At 44.2% G+C, this 21,205-nt stretch overlaps 2 protein-coding genes across 3 annotated transcripts in view; both read left to right on the top strand.

Annotated features, from left to right (window-relative positions):
• mmp11a (matrix metallopeptidase 11a) overlaps positions 1-21,205 on the top strand; it is a 193,741-nt gene that overhangs the window by 125,309 nt on the left and 47,227 nt on the right. The gene's annotated exons all lie outside the window — the stretch shown is intronic.
• On the top strand, positions 1,978-21,158 carry LOC110002516 (serine/threonine-protein kinase N2-like). 2 transcript variants are annotated; one of them, XM_065951891.1, is made up of 20 exons: positions 1,978-2,483; positions 3,050-3,224; positions 6,810-6,961; positions 7,670-7,883; positions 10,074-10,202; positions 10,656-10,765; positions 11,417-11,560; positions 11,799-11,874; positions 11,957-12,149; positions 12,226-12,364; positions 13,170-13,222; positions 13,453-13,510; positions 13,613-13,704; positions 13,989-14,165; positions 14,329-14,391; positions 14,475-14,551; positions 14,891-15,033; positions 15,482-15,589; positions 15,837-15,917; positions 16,557-21,158. In XM_065951891.1, exons 2-20 carry the CDS (start codon positions 3,056-3,058, stop codon positions 16,758-16,760), a joined length of 2,382 nt encoding a protein of 793 aa, XP_065807963.1. In that variant the 5' UTR covers positions 1,978-2,483; positions 3,050-3,055; the 3' UTR covers positions 16,761-21,158. The 2 variants fall into 2 exon arrangements, with proteins under 2 accessions (XP_065807963.1, XP_065807956.1); XM_065951884.1 differs by having other exon boundaries at positions 10,653-10,765.

Here is a 21,205-nt window from a genome sequence, read left to right as displayed (position 1 = left end):
GAACCGAACTTCCCCCTCGGCGAGGAGAGAAGTGGCGCCAGCTCCGCCTCTCAAAATAGGTCTCACAACTCGGCTTCAATTTAATGATTTTAATCCGTATTTTCACATAAAAATGACCTCCAACATAAATCAAACCTCAAAGTAGCACTTCATTTTTCATTTGACGTTATTTAAAATTAAATAAAAGCCATTAAATACGTTTTTCAGGGCCAGGGCAAAGCTTGTTCAGCTGGACCGACTCGCACTTGCGCACTTGGAAAAGATGCTGAATGTGAGTTAGGAGCTTCTTTCTGGTGGTCAGAGCTCATTAGCCTGTTAGTTACAGTTTGTTACGACCGAGATAATTGTTCGTTTTGGACACGAACAGCTCGAATAAAGAGGACATAACAGTGTAGATTAAAACAAATAACTTGCCTACACATTTAGTGTGCCTATAAACAGCTATGTCCACATTATAACTGTGTATTTCATTATTGATGGAGGGAAGCGGGCCTGTTATTGGCAAATTATAACGATGAGATGACTCATTTAAGTTTTTCCTTTCATGTATGTAACTAATGTTATAACCCACCAACTTAATCTTTAACAAGGACAACATCAACAACCACACGATAAATGAAGGTTGTCAAGATACCAAACGATTCTAGTCAAAATCAAATTGTTTCGATACCATAACAATAACTTTACAGCTCCTAGTTATCGATTATTGGGTTATTATTGGATTTTGTAATATCAAAAAGACAAACAGACTCCTGCAAACTGTCTAAATTGCTTAAATACATTCCCACAGTGCTGCTTCTAGAGTCTGTTGGGGCCCAGGGCAGAAACTTACAAGGGGGCCCCCTTCAACCCGTCTTCATCTTCATTATGTTATAAATCATCTGACACCAACAAAACAGGGCTAAACACCTCCGCCTCTGTATTATCAACGTTTCTGTTAACGCAGCAACTTGAAGATTTGAAGTCTTTATAAAGCTTCTGTACTTTTCTACGGAAGCCCTAAGCGGACATGTTTCAATATATTTTATTTACTCAGTCAAACATCTCGGGGACAACAAAGCTGGATTTCCTCATAATAACGAGATACTTTTCTCGTGTTTGTCTGGTGTATAACCTGACCATTGTTTTGTTTTGTAGAATGAAAGAAGATGATCTAGTTATCACGAGAAAATACATTTTTTTCCCCACAATTTAACAAGAAAAATAAGATGAGATCTCGAGAAAACCAGCTTCCTTTTACGAGATAAATAAGGCGAGATCTGGAGAAAACAACTGAAATTACCTCGTTATTGCGGGACAACTGAGGAAATGAAATATACTGAACCATGTCCTCTTTGGGCTTCCGTACTATTGATTATTAAATTATCGACGATTGTATCATCTTAAACCATATCGTTAAGAATTAAATTCATTTTGACAACCTTAGTTTATACAAGATAACGGCTCCTTGATGTACCTTCACCTTTAGGACATTTTAGAAACCTGATCTTAAACCTGTGTGTGTTTTATTTATTTTATTTGTTTTCTTTTTATTGAGCATGTTATGCTGCTTAGGCTTTTTCTTACACTTGTATTTATTTATTCCTTTGTCTTAGCTTCTGTTTGTTGTTAATAGTGACCTTGTGTCCGTCTGTCTTCTGGTTCTTTTAATGCTTTTCTGTTTTTGAATAATGACTCCTTGTCATCGTAAATGAGAGTCCTCAATGATCTCTGGAGTCTAAATTAAGGTTAAATGAACGAGTAAGCACACAAGATAATATGTCAGTAAACCTTGCTCTTTTCTCAGGATCACGTTCACACCAGCTGCTCCTTCATTTCCCACTCCCCCCTTTCAGGATTGTTGACTGCTCTCTGTAATGCTTTTAATGTCTCTCACACCCCCTTCTCGTCGGGGCAGGTAGAATAAATCTCCTCCTCCTGCTGGAGGCAGGTCTTCAGCGTGTCCCGAAGAGAGCAGCAGCAGCAGCTGTGTGTTTGCCTTTTGGTTGGTGACACACAGGAACATGTGGTCATGCAGCGGCCAATAACGAGCCCAGAGGAGGCAATCAGCTCTGTAGGATGAGCGGCAGCAGCAGCAGCAGCAGAGCTGGCAGCGGAGAGGAACTCTGCAGAGAGAAAACCTTCTGAAAGAGACACAAACAGAAGCAGAGAGAGAGAGGGAGAGAGAGAGAGAGAGAGAGAGAGAGAGAGGAGGATTTGGTTACAGAGCGGAGGAAGTGGATGCAGAGGGAGGACGATGTTGCAGAGGAGTAAAAACAAACGGGACAGGCTGTGGATGTAGGACTCAAGATGTAGGAGCTGCATCAGAAGAGCCCTCAGCCAAAGAGTGTTTGTGAACGCATCATAACATCAAGGGACCCGTGTTTCAAGGATAGTGAAGGTGGAGAGGAGCAACCCAAGAAGCTCCCCCCCCCCCCCCACGACCTCCACAGAGGATGACAAAATAGTCCTTATTCAGCAAGGAGCGACAGCATCACCCTGAGGTAAGTGAAGTGCAAAGTCATTCTGTTCCCTCCTCACTTATCGCCTCTCCTCTCCGGCTCTGTCTTCTGTTTGTCCAATATGTAAATGAGTTGTGAGTGTGCACTGTTGCTGCTGATTTCTTCATCTTCTGCCACTTGTTATGAGAAATCCTGTCTGTGTTCTGTGTGTGTGTGTGTGTGTGTGTGTCTCTGTGTGTGTGTGTGTCTGTGTGTGTGTGTGTTCTGTGTGTGTGTTCTGTGTGTGTGTGTGTGTGTGTGTGTGTGTGTGTGTGTGTGTGTGTGTGTGTGTGTGTGTTCTGTGTGTGTGTGTGTGTGTGTGTGTGTGTGTGTGTGTGTGTGTGTGTGTTCTGTGTGTGTGTGTGTGTGTGTTCTGTGTGTGTGTGTTCTGTGTGTGTGTGTGTGTGTGTGTGTGTGTGTGTGTGTGTCTCTGTGTGTGTGTGTGTGTTCTGTGTGTGTGTGTGTGTGTGTGTGTGTGTGTGTGTGTGTGTGTGAGCGTGTCCGAGCTGACCCGTGGGGGGGTTTGAGAAGCGAGGTGATGAAGTGTTGTGTCTTGATGTCGTTATCAGGATCCGATGTTGTCCACGGCTCAACAGATGCTGCAGGATAGCCGCTCCAAGATCGAGCTGATCCGAATGCAGATTATCAAAGTCGCCCAGGCGGGCAGCAGCGGCGGCGGCGGCGGCGGCGGCGACGGGGGAGATGATTGTGGTGGTAACCATGACGGCTCTGCTACACATGGAGGTCAGAGTCCCGGGGTCCTGATCCTGTTAGAGGAGGTCACAGAATGATGTCAGGGTTCTAGCGATACCTGTTTGGCAACAAAACGAGAAGTCTCAGAGATCTGATATCGGAAAATGTTCTCGCTTTCTGTCATCACAAATTTCTGTCAAACCTGCACAAATACATTTACAACATTTTGTTTGCTTGATATTCTTGATGGATTCATTCCACTCCTTCACACGTGTCCTGTGATATTTGTAGATTTTTTTTTTGTAGAAGTTTTCCCCTCAATGAAAAAGGAAACTCATGCATTACCGTCATTAACTGGCCTGAATAATTCATTAGGGACGACGGTGTCAGATCGCCCCGAGGATTCAGGTAAAGAAGTAAAGACTGAAAACTGGGTTATTGAGTCCCCACACAGCAGAGCAAAAAAAAAAAACATTTCATAAACAGCATCTGCAGGGAGTGATAGATTTAAGAATCAACACCCAACAGGCAAGGCAGGAAACTGCTTGGGGGCCCCAGGCCAGTAGGGGGGGCCCCCGAGGGCTGATAAACTTTAAACCACAACCATGGCTCAAAATGTGCAAAGTTAACAGTGACAGTCGGAAACCCCCCTGTGATATATCTGACAGCACTCACTCATATGTGACTGAACGATGCCCGTCGAGCCCTGAATATGGAGGAGAGACTTTTTACAACACAACTTTAACTAAAGAAATGTGTTGGTGTCCGATTGTTTCTCACATAACGGGGACGAACGCTGTCTGTGGGGGCCCCCTGTCATTTTTTTGGCCTCGGGCCCCTAACAGACTCCAGAATCGCCCACTGTCAACACCAACGACTCAGGGATTTCTTTTCCATTTGCTGAACTTGTCTCGACTTTATTTCCCCATGTAGTGATAGATTTCAGGTCTCCCTGTTCCCCGGGTAGCGAGACTTTCAACTGTTACAGTTTCTCCTCAGATTTCTGGTGAGATGCGACCGCCTCCTGCTCCACATTTTAAAACTTGACTGTAACAAACAAGGTATAAATAGTGTCACGGTGTGGTGATGATGTTGCTCCTGTAGACTCTGATGACGTGACAGTGGATTTTCTGAGATGATTTTCATGCTCAAAGAAGCTGAGGGGCTGATCATCTCAGTCATATCAAGGTTTAGAAAGTTTGGACGACCTTATAGATATCAAGGCAGCACGCTGATACACACATGCTCAGAATGGGTTCAGAGACCTTCCTTTCATTATTTCAGCCTCTCTGTCTCTCATCATCAGAGTCTCTCTTTCATCAGGAGCAACATCATCAACACACCCTGACTCCACTATTTATAGCTTGTCAGTTTTTTAAAATGTAGATCAGTAAGCGAGCTCATTTTACCAGAAACACAATAGAAAACAAATATTGCAAATATACAACTATAACCCACGTTAGGCTCACAAAACAGACCTCAAATCTGTCATTAAAGAGTTAAAAATGGACGTTCAAAGTGTGATTAAAGTAAAAACTAAAGGCGTCATCAACTAGTGGAGAAATCGCTGAGTCAGTGGAATTGATTCCTAAATCTATCGCTCCCTGCAGACGCTGTTTTCACGTCCATGTTCTCTGCTGTGTTTCTGGGGATCATAAAGTCCTAAACAGTAGATATCCATGAATTTGTAACTCACACTTTTGCACTCACTAGGCTCCGTCTCTCCTGAATCCTCCGTGTGGTTTGACACCGTCATGCTTTAATGAATTATTCAGGCCAGTAAACGGCAGTAATGCATGACAGAGTTTCTTTTTTACTGGAGGACGGCGTGCTGTTTAAGGCTCAGAAAAGTCCCAAGAGCAATCTAAAAGATGTTTTAAAAGAAGGAGCTGTGAGAAAAGTTTGAAAGATTTTCAGGTTAAAAAAAGGTGAAAATTCAGAGAGTATCAGTCGAAGGTTTCCGCTGGGATGAAAAAGCAGCGCAGGTTAGACAGCATGAACAGAGACAGACGGTGAATGTGATGTTCAGCTGTTTTCTGTTTGGAGAAATAACTCCTGGTTTGGACAGAGAGAGAGAGAGAGAGAGAGAGAGAGAGAGGCTGTAAAACAAGGGAGTAAACGTGCACCATGAGTCCTCAGATCATGTTTCCTCTCCCTGACCCCTTACCTCCTTCTCCTCTCATTGATTACTTATTAATGTTGAGATCTGACGGGAAGTTAGAGCCTCTTTACAACTGCAGGAAGCTGAATTCACTCAGTGTCGGCTCAACTCGGAAATGTTACCAGAGAGAGAGAGAGAGAGAGAGAGGGAGAGAGCTGGCGGGCAGAAGTCTTTTTGTTCTCTCACAACGCAAGAAACACAGAATTAAAAAAGTGTCAGAGCTCCTCAAAACATGTGTGTGAAGTTTCTTGTTCTAAATCCACTCTGATCCTGTATTTGATCATGTCTATAAACCCCTCTATTTCAGCCCTGCTCAGAACAGGCTGTTTCTGTGTCTGTACCTTTAAATATGTAAATGAGCTGTGTCTGACCACGCCCCCTCTCTGGAAGGGCTTGGGTGTACTCGGTCTTTCTCGCTCCATGTCCTATTGTTTACGGTGAGAAGGCAGACTCAGAGGGCAGAACAAACACCTAGCTGTGGGAGTGTCACCCACCTGGGGGAGGGGCTACTGCCCTTTGTGATGTCATCTGAAAATCTCCAAACGGCCTGTTTGAGCACACATTTTCTGAAAAGTGGAGCAGGCAGAAGAGAGGAGGATGAACTTTTGTCATCATTGGGGGGTTTGTAGACGGACTAGAGACACATGTTAGAGTTAGAGACCTTTAAACTTAAAGATCCAAACGCTGCTACCCGGCTAAACTGTCGTATTAACCGACCAGTGGCTCCATAAACCGGGTTAATGAGGCTCTGCTGCTTGTTCTGCATACGTCGACTCATCCCGACTTCACACAGTTTTGTGCATGTGTTAAAACAGCTTAAAGGAGTTGATTATTTTAGACTGCACAGCCTCACTGTCACCTGCAGCTTTGTGTATCATCATCTTCATGTACAAACAGCAGCAGCTCTCTAATCTGAAGAGTGATTTAATAAACGCCGTGTCAGCCCAATCAGACATTTTATTACCCCATTATAAGCATGAACAGGACTCGATTAAAAATGTTTCGAAACAGGATGCAGAATTATTGTTTATCTCTAAATGTCGTGCATCACACAGAGAGCGTTTATTTATGTTTACAGTAAAGGGGTAAGTGATGCACCTCCTCTCTGTAATCTGTTGCTGCAGGCTGGAAACACAAAGCGGTGTGTTTGAAATAAAACATGAATTCTTTGAGTTAGACAGTTTCCCCTTCCATCTTTCTTTGTGCAGCGCTCGTCTCCTTTTATGAGCTTCTCAACAGGTGAAGGGTTTTTTCTCCCACTCGTCTTTTCAGAGCTCTCACACATTTCAAATAAGTGTCAGCTTAACGCCACAAACGTTCATGAGCTCATGTTAAGACCTCTGCCTGCAGCTCCGAGACATCCTCGGCTCTCTTCAGCTTTATAAATATTGATGACTGGAACTGGAAAGGAGAATCTATGAGGATGCATTAAAATCGTCTGAGGCTAATTCTTTCTCTTCCTCTATTCCTCTCAGGGATCTCTCCGCTCGCCGCCGGCCCCATAGACGCTCGTTTGGCCGAGCTGCAGCACTACATGCAGAGAGAGACGGACGTGTTGCTGCTGGCCAAAGACGTGGTGAAACAACTGGAGGGAATCTCGTCTCTGGACCAGAAAGCACTGGCCGAGGTGGGACTTTACACCGGTTTGATTACAAAGAAGATCAAGTTCAGTTGAGGCTTTAATGTTTACGGTCAGAACAAACAGATAACAGCTGGACGCAGTGAAAATATGATTCATTAAAGATACAGGCTGACAGCAGGGGCGGGTCCAGAGGGGGTGGAATGAGCCCTCTTTGAAATCTTATTGGCCACTCCAGGTGCCAACCCCAAATCCTCATCTATGATTGGCTATTTGCCCTGTCAGAGGAGGGACTTATGTTGAAATCTATTCAGGTTTTGTTGCAGCAGGCAGCTCGTAGTTTTCAGTGTGCAGATGTTTGTTAAAATACTTGTGCACACAAACTTCAGGGCCACCCCTGCACAAGTCGGGGCCCCAGCTGGGCCCCCCCTGCACAGATAGTTTGGACACACCCCTGGCTGACAGAAAGGTGAAGATATGATTAATTACAGCAGGTTTCATGCAACTGTACACTTATTTTCTACCACTTAACTTCATCGTGGAATGAATAAAGTTACATTAAAAATGTAAGCAAAGATTGTATTCTAAGTTCAAACTCATTTAAAAAGTGTCCTCCATGATCCAAACAGGTTTCATGAGTCCTCTGATGTGTCCCCGCCCCTCCCCTCCCGTCTGACAGAGATAGTTTCCTGATGTGAGGTGCCTGTGTGAGGGGCTTCACAGTCTGTAATCTGTAATTGTTTTTCTCTCCGTCAGGCTCAGTCCCGGGTGCAGGAGTCGTCCCAGAAGCTGGATCTTCTGCGGCTCTCTCTGGAGAAATGCCTGAAAGAAAAGAGCCAGGAGTCTTTACAGCCACCTGCAGGGGGCGTCGACCCTTCAAACACTCCTCCGTCTCCCCAGAACTCCAGACCTGTGTGTCCCCTGTCCCCCTCTCCGTCCATCTTCTCCATCAGACCCGCCTCCCTGACAGGTCTGTTCCATTTATGGTTTTCATTTTAGGAGTCTGAACTTTGAAGAGCACAAATTTAAAGGAGCAGTATGTAACTGTGACACCTAGTGGTTAAAATGGGTACTGCAGTCTGAATTCTAAACATCATAGAGAGCTGTCTCCCCCCTCCTCTCTAGAGTGGATGCTCACTCAGGTCACCATGTGGTGGACTCTGAAGCTTCAGTGTTTATCCAGCTCTGCATGGGTCTGTAAACCTTTCTGTGTTCTAACCTCTCTCCATTTTTCAAAAGCATCTCCAATATTGATCCTAGTTTGAGCACGTTTCTGGGGGGGGGTCCAAACAAATCCAGAGCGTTCAGGACCGGAATCTAAAGTTAGAAGGAGGACATACTGAGGAAATTGCTCTGCCGCAATCCTTGTGTCCACGATCTCATTCTTTCAGTAGCTTCCTAAAGCTCATGACCACAGGTGAGGATTCAAACAAAGATGGACGCAGGCTTTGCCTTCAGGCTCTCCACCATGACGGTCCAGTAAAATGCCCTCATTACTGCTGACACTGCACCAATCCTCCTGTCAATCTCACATAGAAATATGTGCTCCTCCCACATGCAGTAACGGCAGAGGGAAAGAGTGTCCTTATGAGAAAGTGGGCCACACTAATGCATCAAGCTTTCATGGTTGAATTTGTCCTCATATTCAGCTCGGTTTTGTGGATTCTGCACGATACCACTTGAATACCTCAGACATTAGGTATTAAGGAAACATGCAGCTGTTCTGGGCAGCCTGGTGTGTGCCCAGAGCTTGAACCCGGTTCACAGCACGCCGACCTCTGGCCGTGAATAATCAGAACATGTAATCTGTTGGTTTTGGACGGTTCAGTGGTAAGCCAGTCTCTTTCTGCACGAGGCCAAGAAAAGGCCACATTTAAAAAAAAAAAAAATCCTTCTGATGATGTAACGAGGAGACAAATCCTGGAGTCGCTCTGCTGGCACCGAATAATGAGAGCGAGTCTCCGAGCGCGGGGACACTGGAGGTGATTTTCTGCCCCTCAGCTCTGAGTGCGGCGGCTGTGAAATAAAGACAAAGAGGAAGAGAGAGAGAGCTCGTGAGCCGCTGCAGACGGCTCTGATTAAAGGCTTCTGTCTGAAAGATTTATTATCACTCAAACATGAAAGGTTTTATTTTTAAACGCTGCCCTCATTCTGGTCAACTGTCATCTCTGAGATTCACCACCAGGAATAGAAACACACACTGAAGATTAGAAGTGTTTTGTCAGACCTGAGTATCAGATCCTCATACCAGCTCCCCCAGACACAAATCGTCCTGCAGGAGGTTCTGGACCGCAGGAGCAGAGAAACTGAAACTCCTTTTCCCCGTTTTAAGACAGAAAACAATAATAAGTGTTGGACTTATAAAAACAATTACACATGATGAGGGAAGCAGATTGGATAAAGCTTTTTAAATAAGGTTATGTCGATGATTTTTGTCTTGGCGGAGACAAAGCAGGCCGGCTGACTCGGTTATGTAGAGTACAATGATGAGTCAGGGCGCTGAGATTTGTTATGTATTTCAACGCACCATGATAAACAGTATCCAAATATTTAAGGCACTTAGAAGATGCATGAATATATAAAACATCACCGTGATAAAACAGGGGTGTGCATCAAAGGAAATCCAGACTTATCTCTGAAAAAAACAAAAAAAGCTTCTTTAACTTGTTTTTGTTGCTGAGTGCTGCACAAACTGTCTTTGAGTTTGAAAACATCCTGAGTTTACTTTTATCAGGATTCAAAATCAATCTTAACTCCAGAGGAGTGTCCCGTGCAGGATTAGAGTCCTCTCATGAGGAGGTGACAGAGAGCCTGTAGACATGATAAATACTCATATCCTGCTTTATATTTGTGCAGGCGCCTGTGATGTTTATTTTTCACAACACAAACCTCGTCAATTAAGAAATGGGAGAACAATGAGACCCCTGTGGATTATTGTGGGCTTAGCACTTTTAGATCACGTCATCGAGTAAGACTCTCTCGTTGCCGTCGCTGTTATGTCACCTGGCTGAGGCGGCATCTGAAACCGGTGGTAAGGCGTCTACATGCCACAGTATCCCATGTTCTTTCAGAGTTCTCCAGGTAATAAAATCAGGACTCTCAGAAAAAGAAAAAAGAAATTACAATATTCACTTCTGTTGTTGTTGTTTTTTTTCTTTAGGTAAACTTGAAGTCCGGCTCATTGGATGTGAGGATTTACTAAAACCTCCGACAGTCTCTGAGAAGGAGAACCACCCGAGTCCAGACGAGGACGTTTCCCCGGCTGCTCAGACGACAGACGCAGAATCAGGTGAGTGGACACGCAGCACTTTTATTTGACTGTTTCCCCGACTGTAAACGACGTCAGGTGGAAATGAAGGCGGTGCTGAAGAGCAAAATCCTGCAGTTGTAGGTTTTTGATAAATTGCACATTGGTATCTATTTTTATTCCTGCACAGGTTATGATAACATGTTTTGATCTCTGTAGGGGGTTCTTTATATCGTCTTCTGGGTTCATATATAAATATGGGAGGGGGGACAGCGGTTGTTGTTTAATGTGAAACTAAAGATTGAGACCATAAACTCATCAGGAAAATGTTTACTGAGGGAATAAATCTGACATCTACTGACAGGAGAGCAGTGTAGTCGCCCCCTGCTGGCCGTTAGAAAGAATGCAGGTTTAAAAAAACATGTCACATCATCTGCCTCACTTTTCAGACATATTTTAAAACTCAGTGATGTGTCTCCTCCTGACCCTCAGCAGCCGAGATCAGCGCGGTGCTCAGACTCGACACCAGGGTGGTCGGTTGGTCACGCTGGGCTGCCGCCGACAGGCTGAGCTGGGATCAGTGGTTCTGCATCCAGCTGGAGCGGGTGAGTCCAGACACTGAGAATAACTTTTGAATATTGTCCCGCCTTTGACCAGATCGAGCATCAATGAAACACAGAGAAGACACCAGCTTGTTTCCTTATTCGAGCTAACCGTGAGTCGGGGTTTGGATTGAGATCCGGTGATTTGTTCTCTTTAATTAAATTATGAAGAGAATCAAAGTCTGAGAGAACGGATGTCTGCTATGTGACTGACGCCAAGGAGGAAAGGGCGTCTCTTCTCTCCTCTGATTTGTCTCTCCATGCATCTCTGAAGGGAGGGGCTAAGAAGCAAGTGAGGAGATGTACTTACTGTGATGTTGCTGTTGTTGTAGTTCTGTCTGTGACCACCAGGTGTCTCCCTTATACCTGCAAATGATCACATCAGTGGCAGACTTTCATTACTCTGCACAGCACTCTTAACTTCACATTCTTTACATCCTCACACCTTATTCCTTTCAGACCATGTGCAGCTCTTTTCCATCATAACTTATTTGTCACTTTCATGTTTTTGTTTTGACATTTGCTGTCCTGTCCTCTTGCTGTGTTTAGTATAAACTCCTTGTCTATAAAAACCTTCAAGGGAAACTTGGTGCTCAGTCTGTTTGCAGCTCAGATATCAGAGAAAGAAATGATAATTATTCTCTCTGCTGACAGTCTCGAGAGCTGGAGGTCGGAGTCTTCTGGGGCGATCGGAGGACGATATGCGGTGTCAAGTTCCTGCGCCTGGAGGAGCTGATGGAGAACCAAAACCTGAACCACAAGTTCAGACTGGAGCCGCAGGGCGTCCTTCATGCTGAGGTACGAACAACGAGCTGCCGGCTTGTCCTTAAAAATATCTGCTGGAGATGATTTCATCTTATTTCTGGGAAGAGGAAGGAAGTCTATCGGCGATGTTCTGTTTCTTTCTGTTTCTAGTGGATGAATTTATTGCCAACGTCTTTATTGTTTTGATATTTTTTTAACATGGTTTCCAGTCCTCAGGTGATGGACAACCATATTTTTTAAAAGTTTAAATCAGCTGTTCTGTAATCTCCAGCTACGATTCATCGACACGGTCGTAGAGCGGCAGCCGAAGCTGAGACGTCAGCGATGCATCTTCACTAAAGAGAGAGGTACGGGCGATCGACGGGGAGAGGTGGTTTGTGTTCATGTTTTCTGTTGTTTCACTCGTCGTCGGTTCGTTTTCCTCTTCAGGGAAAAACTTCCTCAGAGCGGCTCAGATGAACATGAACTTGGCCACGTGGGGTCACCTGATGATGAACATCCTGCCTCGATACAGCTCCTTCACCACGTTCAGCTCGTCTCTCTCTCCGACCCCCGACGCCATGACCAACAACGCCTCACGCCCCCCCGAGAAGGAGCCTCACACCACGACTGCACTGCCAAGGTCAGAGATGATGAAACTTGAAATATGGATATATCTGTTTAGCTTTTTGTTTGACTCTGTGTTTGGACATGTGCAGTGAAGCTCCAGTGATCAGAATCAGCCTCGATGAAGATCAGACGTCTCCCTCCGGCCTTGATCGGAAAGACGATGCCTCCACTATCATCACCACTGCTGAACACAAAACCTCACCTGTGCCTGCCTCACAAGGGAAACAGGTAATCTTTAGTTTCAGTCCTTTAACCAAAAGTGAAGGAGTGAAAGAAAAACAAACGCCTGAGTGATTTGGTTTCCAACGTTATAAACGATTAAACAAGAAGATGAAGAGTCTTATCCACCATGCTCTGCTGTGATAACTCATGGTGATCTTTTATATTCCTTCCTTTCTCTGAAGGTTGAGAGAAACAACTAACATGTTGTTGTCTCCTGAAAGGTTTCCAGTTTGTGCAGTTTCTTTTTATTTATAAAGCTCTCACAGAAACATGACCCTCATACCGGACAGAACTCATCCATCTCTCGACTGGACGTTAACACGTTCCTCAAGACGTTTACTGTTCAATGTTCCTTGAGTCAAATTGGAAAATCTGCTTTTTCTTATTCTGCACCGGACTCTTGGAACAATATACAGCATCTTCTTGAGGGAAATGAACTTTTACCTTTTGGGCATTTTAGAAACCTGATTTTAAGCCTCCCAACCTGTTTGTAACTGTTTTACATAAGTGTGTTTATTTATTGCAGTTTTGTACTCGCTTAGTTATCTTAGTACATTTTAGACTTTTGTAGACTGATTTTAGCAGTCTTGTATTTATCTTTCTCTTGTTTTTCTTTTTGATTTAATGTCTGTTTTCTAATTATTGAGGGTTGGCCCTCAATGATCTTTAGAGTATAAATAAAGGTTGAATTGAATTAAATCAACATTATTCCTCTTTCGCTGACGTATTTAAACAAATGCAGAGCCCTTCTTCCTCCACCAGAGGGCAGACATGATTCATTATCTGAAAAGATGTCTCTCTCTGTTTGCAGTCGTCCATTAACGGTACAGAAGAAAGTGAGGATCAATCCGTTTCTGCTCTAAAGTAAACATACACTCACTTCTTTTCTTTTAACATTTAAAGACTTAAACCTGGTCGTGATATTTCTACATTTATCTTTTAACATTTAAAGACTTAAACCTGGTCGTGATGTTTCTACATTTATCTTTTAACATTTAAAGACTTAAACCTGGTCGTGATGTTTCTACATTCATCTTTTAACATTTAAAGACTTAAACCTGGTCGTAATGTTTCTACATTTATCTTTTCTCTAGGATGCAGATGGAAGATTACCGATACATTTCCGTCCTGGGTCGAGGACACTTTGGGAAGGTAACTCTTCAAAAAACGTCTCCATCACACTCGATCAGCTGCGTCGTCGACCTCTCATGTTTTTTCCTCAGCTGGTGTTGTTTTGTGAATCTGTCTGTATAGGTTCTGCTGGCCGAGTTCAAGAAGACAGGGAAACTGTACGCCATCAAAGCCTTGAAGAAAAAAGACATCGTGACTCGGGATGAAGTGGACAGGTGTGTTTGTCTGAGTGAGCTGCAGCAGAATGACACAGGTGTTCCTTATGAGTTAGAAATCAGGGCTGACCAATCAGGAGCAGGTTGAGATCTTTAAATCATACAGATACTTTTTTTGTAATCGAGGTCTGAAGATGGTGTTTTTGTTTTAATGGGAGTAAAGAGGCCTGCCGTGTGTCTCTGCCGGGACCGGGACCTGACCCGGTTGACACCCCTTGTCGGCGGGCGTGTTAGTGATACGTTCAGGGTCATTCTAAGTGTTAACCTGAGGTGTCGTTCTGCAGCCTCATGAGTGAGAAGAGGATTTTTGAGATGATCAACGCGTCCAGACATCCGTTCCTGGTGAACCTTCACGGCTGCTTTCAGACCAGCGACCACGTCTGCTTCGTCATGGAGTACTTACCGGGCGGAGACCTCATGATCCACATCCACAACGACGTCTTCTCCGAGGCCCAGACCAGGTAACACAAGTCCCCCCGATCCTTACAGACTCCTCCCCTCAGATGTTGTCTTCTTCTGTGTTTGTTTTACACTTTCTGTGCATCTCATCCTGGTCTTTATTACTGATCATCGTTTTAATGTTGAATGTTAAAATGAATCCTCTCACGCTGTCGTCATGTGCAGGTTTTATTCAGCGTGTGTCGTTCTTGGTTTGGAGTTCCTGCACCTGAATAAAATCATCTACAGGTGAGTGTTTCTCTCGCTCGCAGTGATGTCACCGCACGGGAGACTCCAGGGAGTAACGACATGTTCTGTGTGTTTGTACGCAGAGATCTGAAGCTTGACAACCTGCTGATGGACGCAGACGGATTCATTAAAATCACCGACTTCGGACTTTGTAAAGAAGGTGAATTTATGTAACACAAAGGTTACGACTTTCCTCTTCTTTCCACCGCACTGATGAAGTCAGGTTTTATTTTCATTTTACAAAAGAGGATTTAAAGGAGCAATGTGTAAGATATGTAGTGACTGATAATAATGATTTGGTCATTAGCCATGATGTCATAACATACACAGGTAGACTGGGGGGGGGGGGGGGGGGGGGTAGTTCCTCTTCTTGTTCGGTCTGGAAACACCTTTCTGTGATTATAAAATCCGACACACTGAGGCTTTTATTTCTCACATTTTGTATCTTAATTTATTCAGAACTTTTCTTAACTAGATGTCGGCTGATGCTTTTTGTCAGGGATGGGTCACGGGGACCGGACCTCCACCTTCTGTGGGACTCCTGAGTTTTTGGCTCCGGAGGTTCTGACGGACGACAACTACACGCGAGCGGTGGACTGGTGGGGGATGGGCGTCCTCATCTTCGAGATGCTCGTGGGAGAGGTTGCACTTCTAATTCTCTTCTGACTTTCTTTCTGTCTGAAGCTTCTTCATGAAATAATTCATCCTCGTCTCTCTTTGACCTCCTCGTCTCTCTTTGACCTCCTCGTCTCTCTTTGACCACCTCGTCTCTCTTTGACCTCCTCGTCTCTCTTTGACCTCCTCGTCTCTCTTTGACCTCCTCGTCTCTCTTTGACCTCGTCGTCTCTCTTTGACCTCCTCGTCTCTCTTTGACCACCTCGTCTCTCTTTGACCACCTCGTCTCTCTTTGACCTCGTCGTCTCTCTTTGACCACCTCGTCTCTCTTTGACCTCCTCGTCTCTCTTTGACCACCTCGTCTCTCTTTGACCTCCTCGTCTCTCTTTGACCTCCTCGTCTCTCTTTGACCTCCTCGTCTCTCTTTGACCTCCTAGTCTCTCTTTGACCTCCTCGTCTCTCTTTGACCTCCTAGTCTCCGTTCCCGGGCGAGGACGAGGAGGAGGTGTTCGACAGCATCGTTAATGATGACGTACAGTATCCAGCGTCTCTTCCTCCTGATGTCGTCTGCATCGTCCAGAAGGTAAAACCGTCTTCACCTGGTCGCCATTACTGACTCAATGAGTTCACCATATTATTTATAAATGATGTTGTTAATGCTTTCACACTAACACAAAACTCCTGAGAAACTCCTGAAGTGTTCATGGTGAGGTGCATGTGTGAACACAAACAGCTGAGTATTTCACTCAGACTGGGAGGACCCGGGATGTGTTTTACTCAACAATAATAAATGTTTATTGATCGACTGACTGATTGATCGATTGCTACAGCTCCTGAAGAAAAATCCTCTGAAAAGACTCGGAGCTGGAGAGAGGGATGCAAACGAAGTCAAAGGAGACGAATACTTTGAGGTAAAGAGATTTTTTACATTTTGAAAACCATCCAGGACTACTGTTACAGTCTGTTGGAGATATTTCATTGTTAGAATTAGTTTTTGTATTTAGTTTACTAATATTTGGGTGTTGTTGTTTATTTAATTATTCTACATGTTTTCTTTATCTAGAATAGATTTTGGGTAATATTTTCTTTTTTGCTAGTTATTTGTTTAGTAAATTTAGTTTTGTATTAATATTTTTTTTGTTAGGTATTTGGGTAACACTGTGGGCACCAGAGGCAGGTAGAGGACCAGCATGCACCTGGGTGGGACTATGAGAGGCAGCAGGAGCCACGATTTTCTTTGTTCTTTTGTTTGCTTTCTTTAAATAAACCACCAATAAACTGCAGATCTCTTGCATGGACATTGGACTTCCTTTGCCTGTGTACATCACATCCCCATGGTGCATCAGTGGTCTCTTGATTATGTTTGATATTAGTTTATTTAGATTTGTTTTTGGACAAATAGCCACTACACAGTCTATGTGTAGAATCAACATATGATTTATGTTGATAAACGGGTTCAGGTCCAACCTGTCGACCCCCCGCCCTCCATGAGTAGCTCCCTGATTTCCAGCACTGTCCTCCCTTTCATGATCTCCATTTTTCTCTCTCAGACCATCGACTGGGAAGCTCTCCTGGCCAAGACACTAAAACCTCCGTTCCTGCCGGCGATCAAAGAGTCGATGGACGTCAGTAACTTTGACAGCGACTTCACCCGACTGCAGCCGATCCTGTCGCCGCCGTCCAAACCGTTCATCCTCTCTGCAGAGCAGCAGGAAGCCTTCGCAGACTTCGACTTCTGCGCCCTGCATGGGTGAACGAGGAGCAGGAAAGACCAGGGTGGGAAACAAAACAGGCAAACATACTTTTGTTTCGTATCTGGGACGTTTGACAGCGTCAGACGTAAACATCCGTCATTATTTTGTAATCAACCACCACACACATTCACAGGAGTTTTGATGCTGCAGGAAGAATACAAATTAATTTACAAAAATTAAATTCAAGTTTTCAACCATCCATCCATCATCTGTACCGCTTTATCCTGTTCGGAGTCACCGGGGGGCTGGAGACAATTCCAGCTGTCATTGGGTGAGAGGCGGGGTTACACCGTGGACTGGTGGCCTGTCAATCACAGGGCTGACATATAGAGACAGACAACCAGACACACTCACATTCACAATTTAGTGAGCAGTCAACCTAACGAGCATGTCTTTGGACTGTGGGAGGAAGACGGAGAACCAGGAGAGAACCCAAACATGAACGAGGAGAACATGCAGACTCCACACAGAGAGGCTCCTGAAGGACGGGGATTCAAACCAGGAACCTCCTCACAGAGAGACTCCTGAAGGACGGGGATTCAAACCAGGAACCTCCTCACAGAGAGACTCCCGTCAGACGGGGATTCAAACCAGGAACCTCCTCACAGAGAGACTCCTGAAGGACGAGGATTCAAACCAGGAACCTCCACACAGAGAGACTCCTGAAGGACGGGGATTCAAACCAGGAACCTCCTCACAGAGAGACTCCCGTCAGACGGGGATTCAAACCAGGAACCTCCTCACAGAGAGACTCCTGAAGGACGGGGATTCAAACCAGGAACCTCCTCACAGAGAGACTCCTGAAGGACGGGGATTCAAACCAGGAACCTCCTCACAGAGAGACTCCCGTCAGACGGGGATTCAAACCAGGAACCTCCTCACTGTGAGGGGACAGCGTTAACCACTGCACCACCGTGCAGCCCAGAGTTTCCCACCATGGTCTTCATAAGTCAGTGATCAATCTGGATAACAGAAGACTTCATCAGATCCCATGGCTGATTTTTGCTGACTGTTTTAACCAATTATCAAATGAGCAATCAATTATTGATCCGATAATACGGCAGCATCTTCTTTTCCTTTTTTAACAAAGCAATGAAAGTGATTGTAGTCCTTTATATACCCTGTGTCTGACCGTCCCAGAAACCAGTCCTGCAGTTCAGAGTTCTATGACAAGCTTTGGTCAAATGAAATATTTATACAGACAAATGTAACTACTGTGAAACGGGATGCTTGAAGAGTTTGTTGCATTATCAGCTCTTCTTACTGTTTTCTTACAACACTCAGATCACCACCATCTTTATCCAAACATTTGGAGCTGATGGGTTTAATTACAGACAAGAAACTGTTGTAAATATAGACCTATTGGTCCCAGCTGTTTACCAAACACATGTTAGAATCATCCAGCATTTATGTCGGCCTAAAAATCCAGGATTCAGTTTAGTTAGCCACCTGTTAGTGCTAGCTAAACCAGCTAGTTAGCCGCCCAGCTGAGCCTATAAACTTCAGATGTCAATATGCTAATGCTAGCTACTAGTTTTCTTAATCACTAACTGAAAGTAAACAAAATTAACTAAATAATTAACAACAGTTTCTGGACTTTAATTTGAACAACTTGAAAACGTATAACAATTAAGCGTAGTTAGCAAACTCATAAGACCTTAACCCCAAATTAGCTTAGTAACAAACTGACCCGCTTAGCTATAACGTTAGCCTATAGGCTAAAATTAACGACTTTTAGTTTCTTTTGGGCTAAATTAATCAGGTCACTGACTTTAGACCAGTTACACAGCTGTAACGTTAGGCTACAGACTGTAGAGATGATAGAAACTTTCTATTTTACGAACATCGTTAATTATCGCTGTGCTAATTATGTTAGCCGGTTAATGGCAATTACCATTATGTGTTAGCATCAAACTAACACACTATGAAGTACCTGCTCCTTTCTACCTGTGGGACATGATGGAGACTAATGCACCAGCTAACACTGAATATAAAGAAACTTTTATAAAGAGTGCATGTGTGGATAAGGGGAAAGAAACATGGAGGCCAATGAAAACCACATGAAAATACATCAACAATAAAATATGATTTAGTAGAATAATAGCCTGCTATTCAAGTTCAAAATTCCAACTTTAAACACCATGTAAAGCACGAAGTAATCATTCTGTTATGAAGCTAATCAGTTTGTCACAATCATTATTTGTCTTACAAATTAACTTTTTACTGGGCAGGTGCCTCTTGTAACCTCTTCAGGCATCCTGTGTGTTGGAGACAGATTCAGCTTGCTTTGTGGCCTTTGCTTATTAATAATAATCTTTCACTATTTATCCCTCTGAGGTTCAGTATGTGCTGCCGTTTCTATGCATCACTGTGACAGACTTCGCTCACTGCCTACACCAAAACAAAAGAATCAAAGCTGACACAGTTTCTGGTTACAAGCCTTTAAAAAACAAGTCCAATCATTCCCTCATCGCTTGAGAAAACACACGTTCACATACCAGCTGTTTTCCGTTACAGAGGTAGTAGTGCATGGCACCGTGGTGAACTTGTGCACTAGATATCCTGTAATAGCTAGCGTTATTAAAGAAGCCATAGAGAATCTAATATAGCCATAGTATAGAGGAACATATCTGTATTTTCTATTTAGCAAATCATATTCTGCGATACTGAGCTATTATGATGTCAGTGCAATAAAAGACGAGGAAGAAGAGGAGCGGCAGGGACGAAGCTTTTACTTGATTTTTACTGGTTCAGCCCGTTTCCACCAAGCGGTGCGGTTCAGTTTGGTTCGGTAGGTCACGCATTTATTGGCCTTTCTACTGTCAAAAGTTGAGAATGGTACCAAAGTAAATGTCCAACATTTTTGCTACCCTTCTGTTGGGGTGCCGAGCGTACCGATCAGACCCTAAAGGGCGGAGCTAGACTAGTGTGTTGATTGGTCGATAGAATCTTCACTTCCTGTGCAGCAGTGGTATTAAAAGACAAACACAAAACACGCCATGTTTAAAAATCCCATGGCTCACAAAAGAGTAGTTTAAAGGATGTTTTTGATTTGTGACTGATGTCAGCGTGTAGCTCCGCCCCATGGATGACCTCGGAGGTGCTGACCTCTTCTGGACATCCTCCATTGTTGCCCCTTCTTCTCTGTTTATTATTTTGCCGGGGTTCACTGTGTCGCGCTGCTATGATGTCACGCTATTACGTACCTGACGCGGCTATCGCCATCCACACAATCACCCCGCTTACCAAGTAAGGGTAAGCAGGATCAGGGTTTACCGTACCAAACCGTACTGAACCAGACCGGACCGCTCCGTGGAAACTGAACTAAAAATCCTAATTTACTCACTCAGTTAAAGAACGTTTAAAGAGTAATTTAACACCACTTTCACTTTTAAGAGCGAGTACATTAAATGTTTGTATGGGTTTATGTTCATCAGGCGGTCATCTGCACATCGTCTTCCTCAAGAGATTTAACCAAAATTCTCCACATACTACATCTGCGCCGCAGTCCGTCAGCGCCATGGTGTTCTCTGTCGGAAATTTAGCGCAGCCATGAACTACAAGATCAAAATAGAACTACAAGATCAAAATAGAACTACAAGATCAAAATAGAACTACAAGATCACGTGGGAATAAAGACAGTTTTATGTTGAAATTGCTCTGTGCGTTTCCTTGTCTGATTCCTGTACGGGTCGTTCTATTCTGTCCTGCTTGACTGGACTCGCAGCGTATTTGTAACGGAGCAGAATTTAGTGGCGGACCGCGGCGCTCGCTTTGAAAACACAATCCCTGAGAAGAGTTGAAGTGAACGGCGGCGTAGTGAACGGTGGCGTAGTGCTCGGTGGCGTAGTGCTCGACGCTACCAGAACACTGCGTGCACGGAGTATGTGGAAAACACAACGCAAGAGTTCATTTTCATCGGGGGGGGGGGGGGGGGGTAGGGGGGAAGGGGAGCAGCAGAGAACCACTCCCATGATTCTCTGCCGGCCTTGACACCGTCTTTTATTATTGTTTTAATTGAGAGCCCCCTGGTGGTGGTAATTATGTACTGTGTGTTTAAGAGTGTCCTATCATTTGAGACGTGACCACAGTAGCCCCTCCCCCTGCTTTAGGCGCTCCGTATCCCATCAGGTAATTTGGTCACTTATTTACCCCCCGTACGTGGAGAGAATATTTACCTGTTGGAGCTCTGATATGAGATGGTGTTAAGGTGGTGTGTTAAGTTGTTCTTTAAACGAGTCATGAATCCTGAGAGTTCAACACCTCACGTCCTGCTGAAGTATCTCTGAAACGTTTACCGTCAGCAGAGCGGCGTTCGCTACATTAGGAATAAACGTAGGAGGAGGCGTTGATTTAGCGACTGTAGCACTTTAAGTTAATGCTGCTGAATATAACATGTTATTTATGTGTCAGAACTGTATTTATGTATGTGAAGCATCCTGACT

Source organism: Labrus bergylta, chromosome 2, assembly GCF_963930695.1.
Source record: "Labrus bergylta chromosome 2, fLabBer1.1, whole genome shotgun sequence".
Taxonomy (NCBI): Eukaryota; Metazoa; Chordata; class Actinopteri; order Labriformes; family Labridae; genus Labrus; species Labrus bergylta.
The sequence above is the reverse complement of the archived record's forward strand: the minus strand, read 5'-3'. Positions and strand labels throughout refer to the sequence as shown.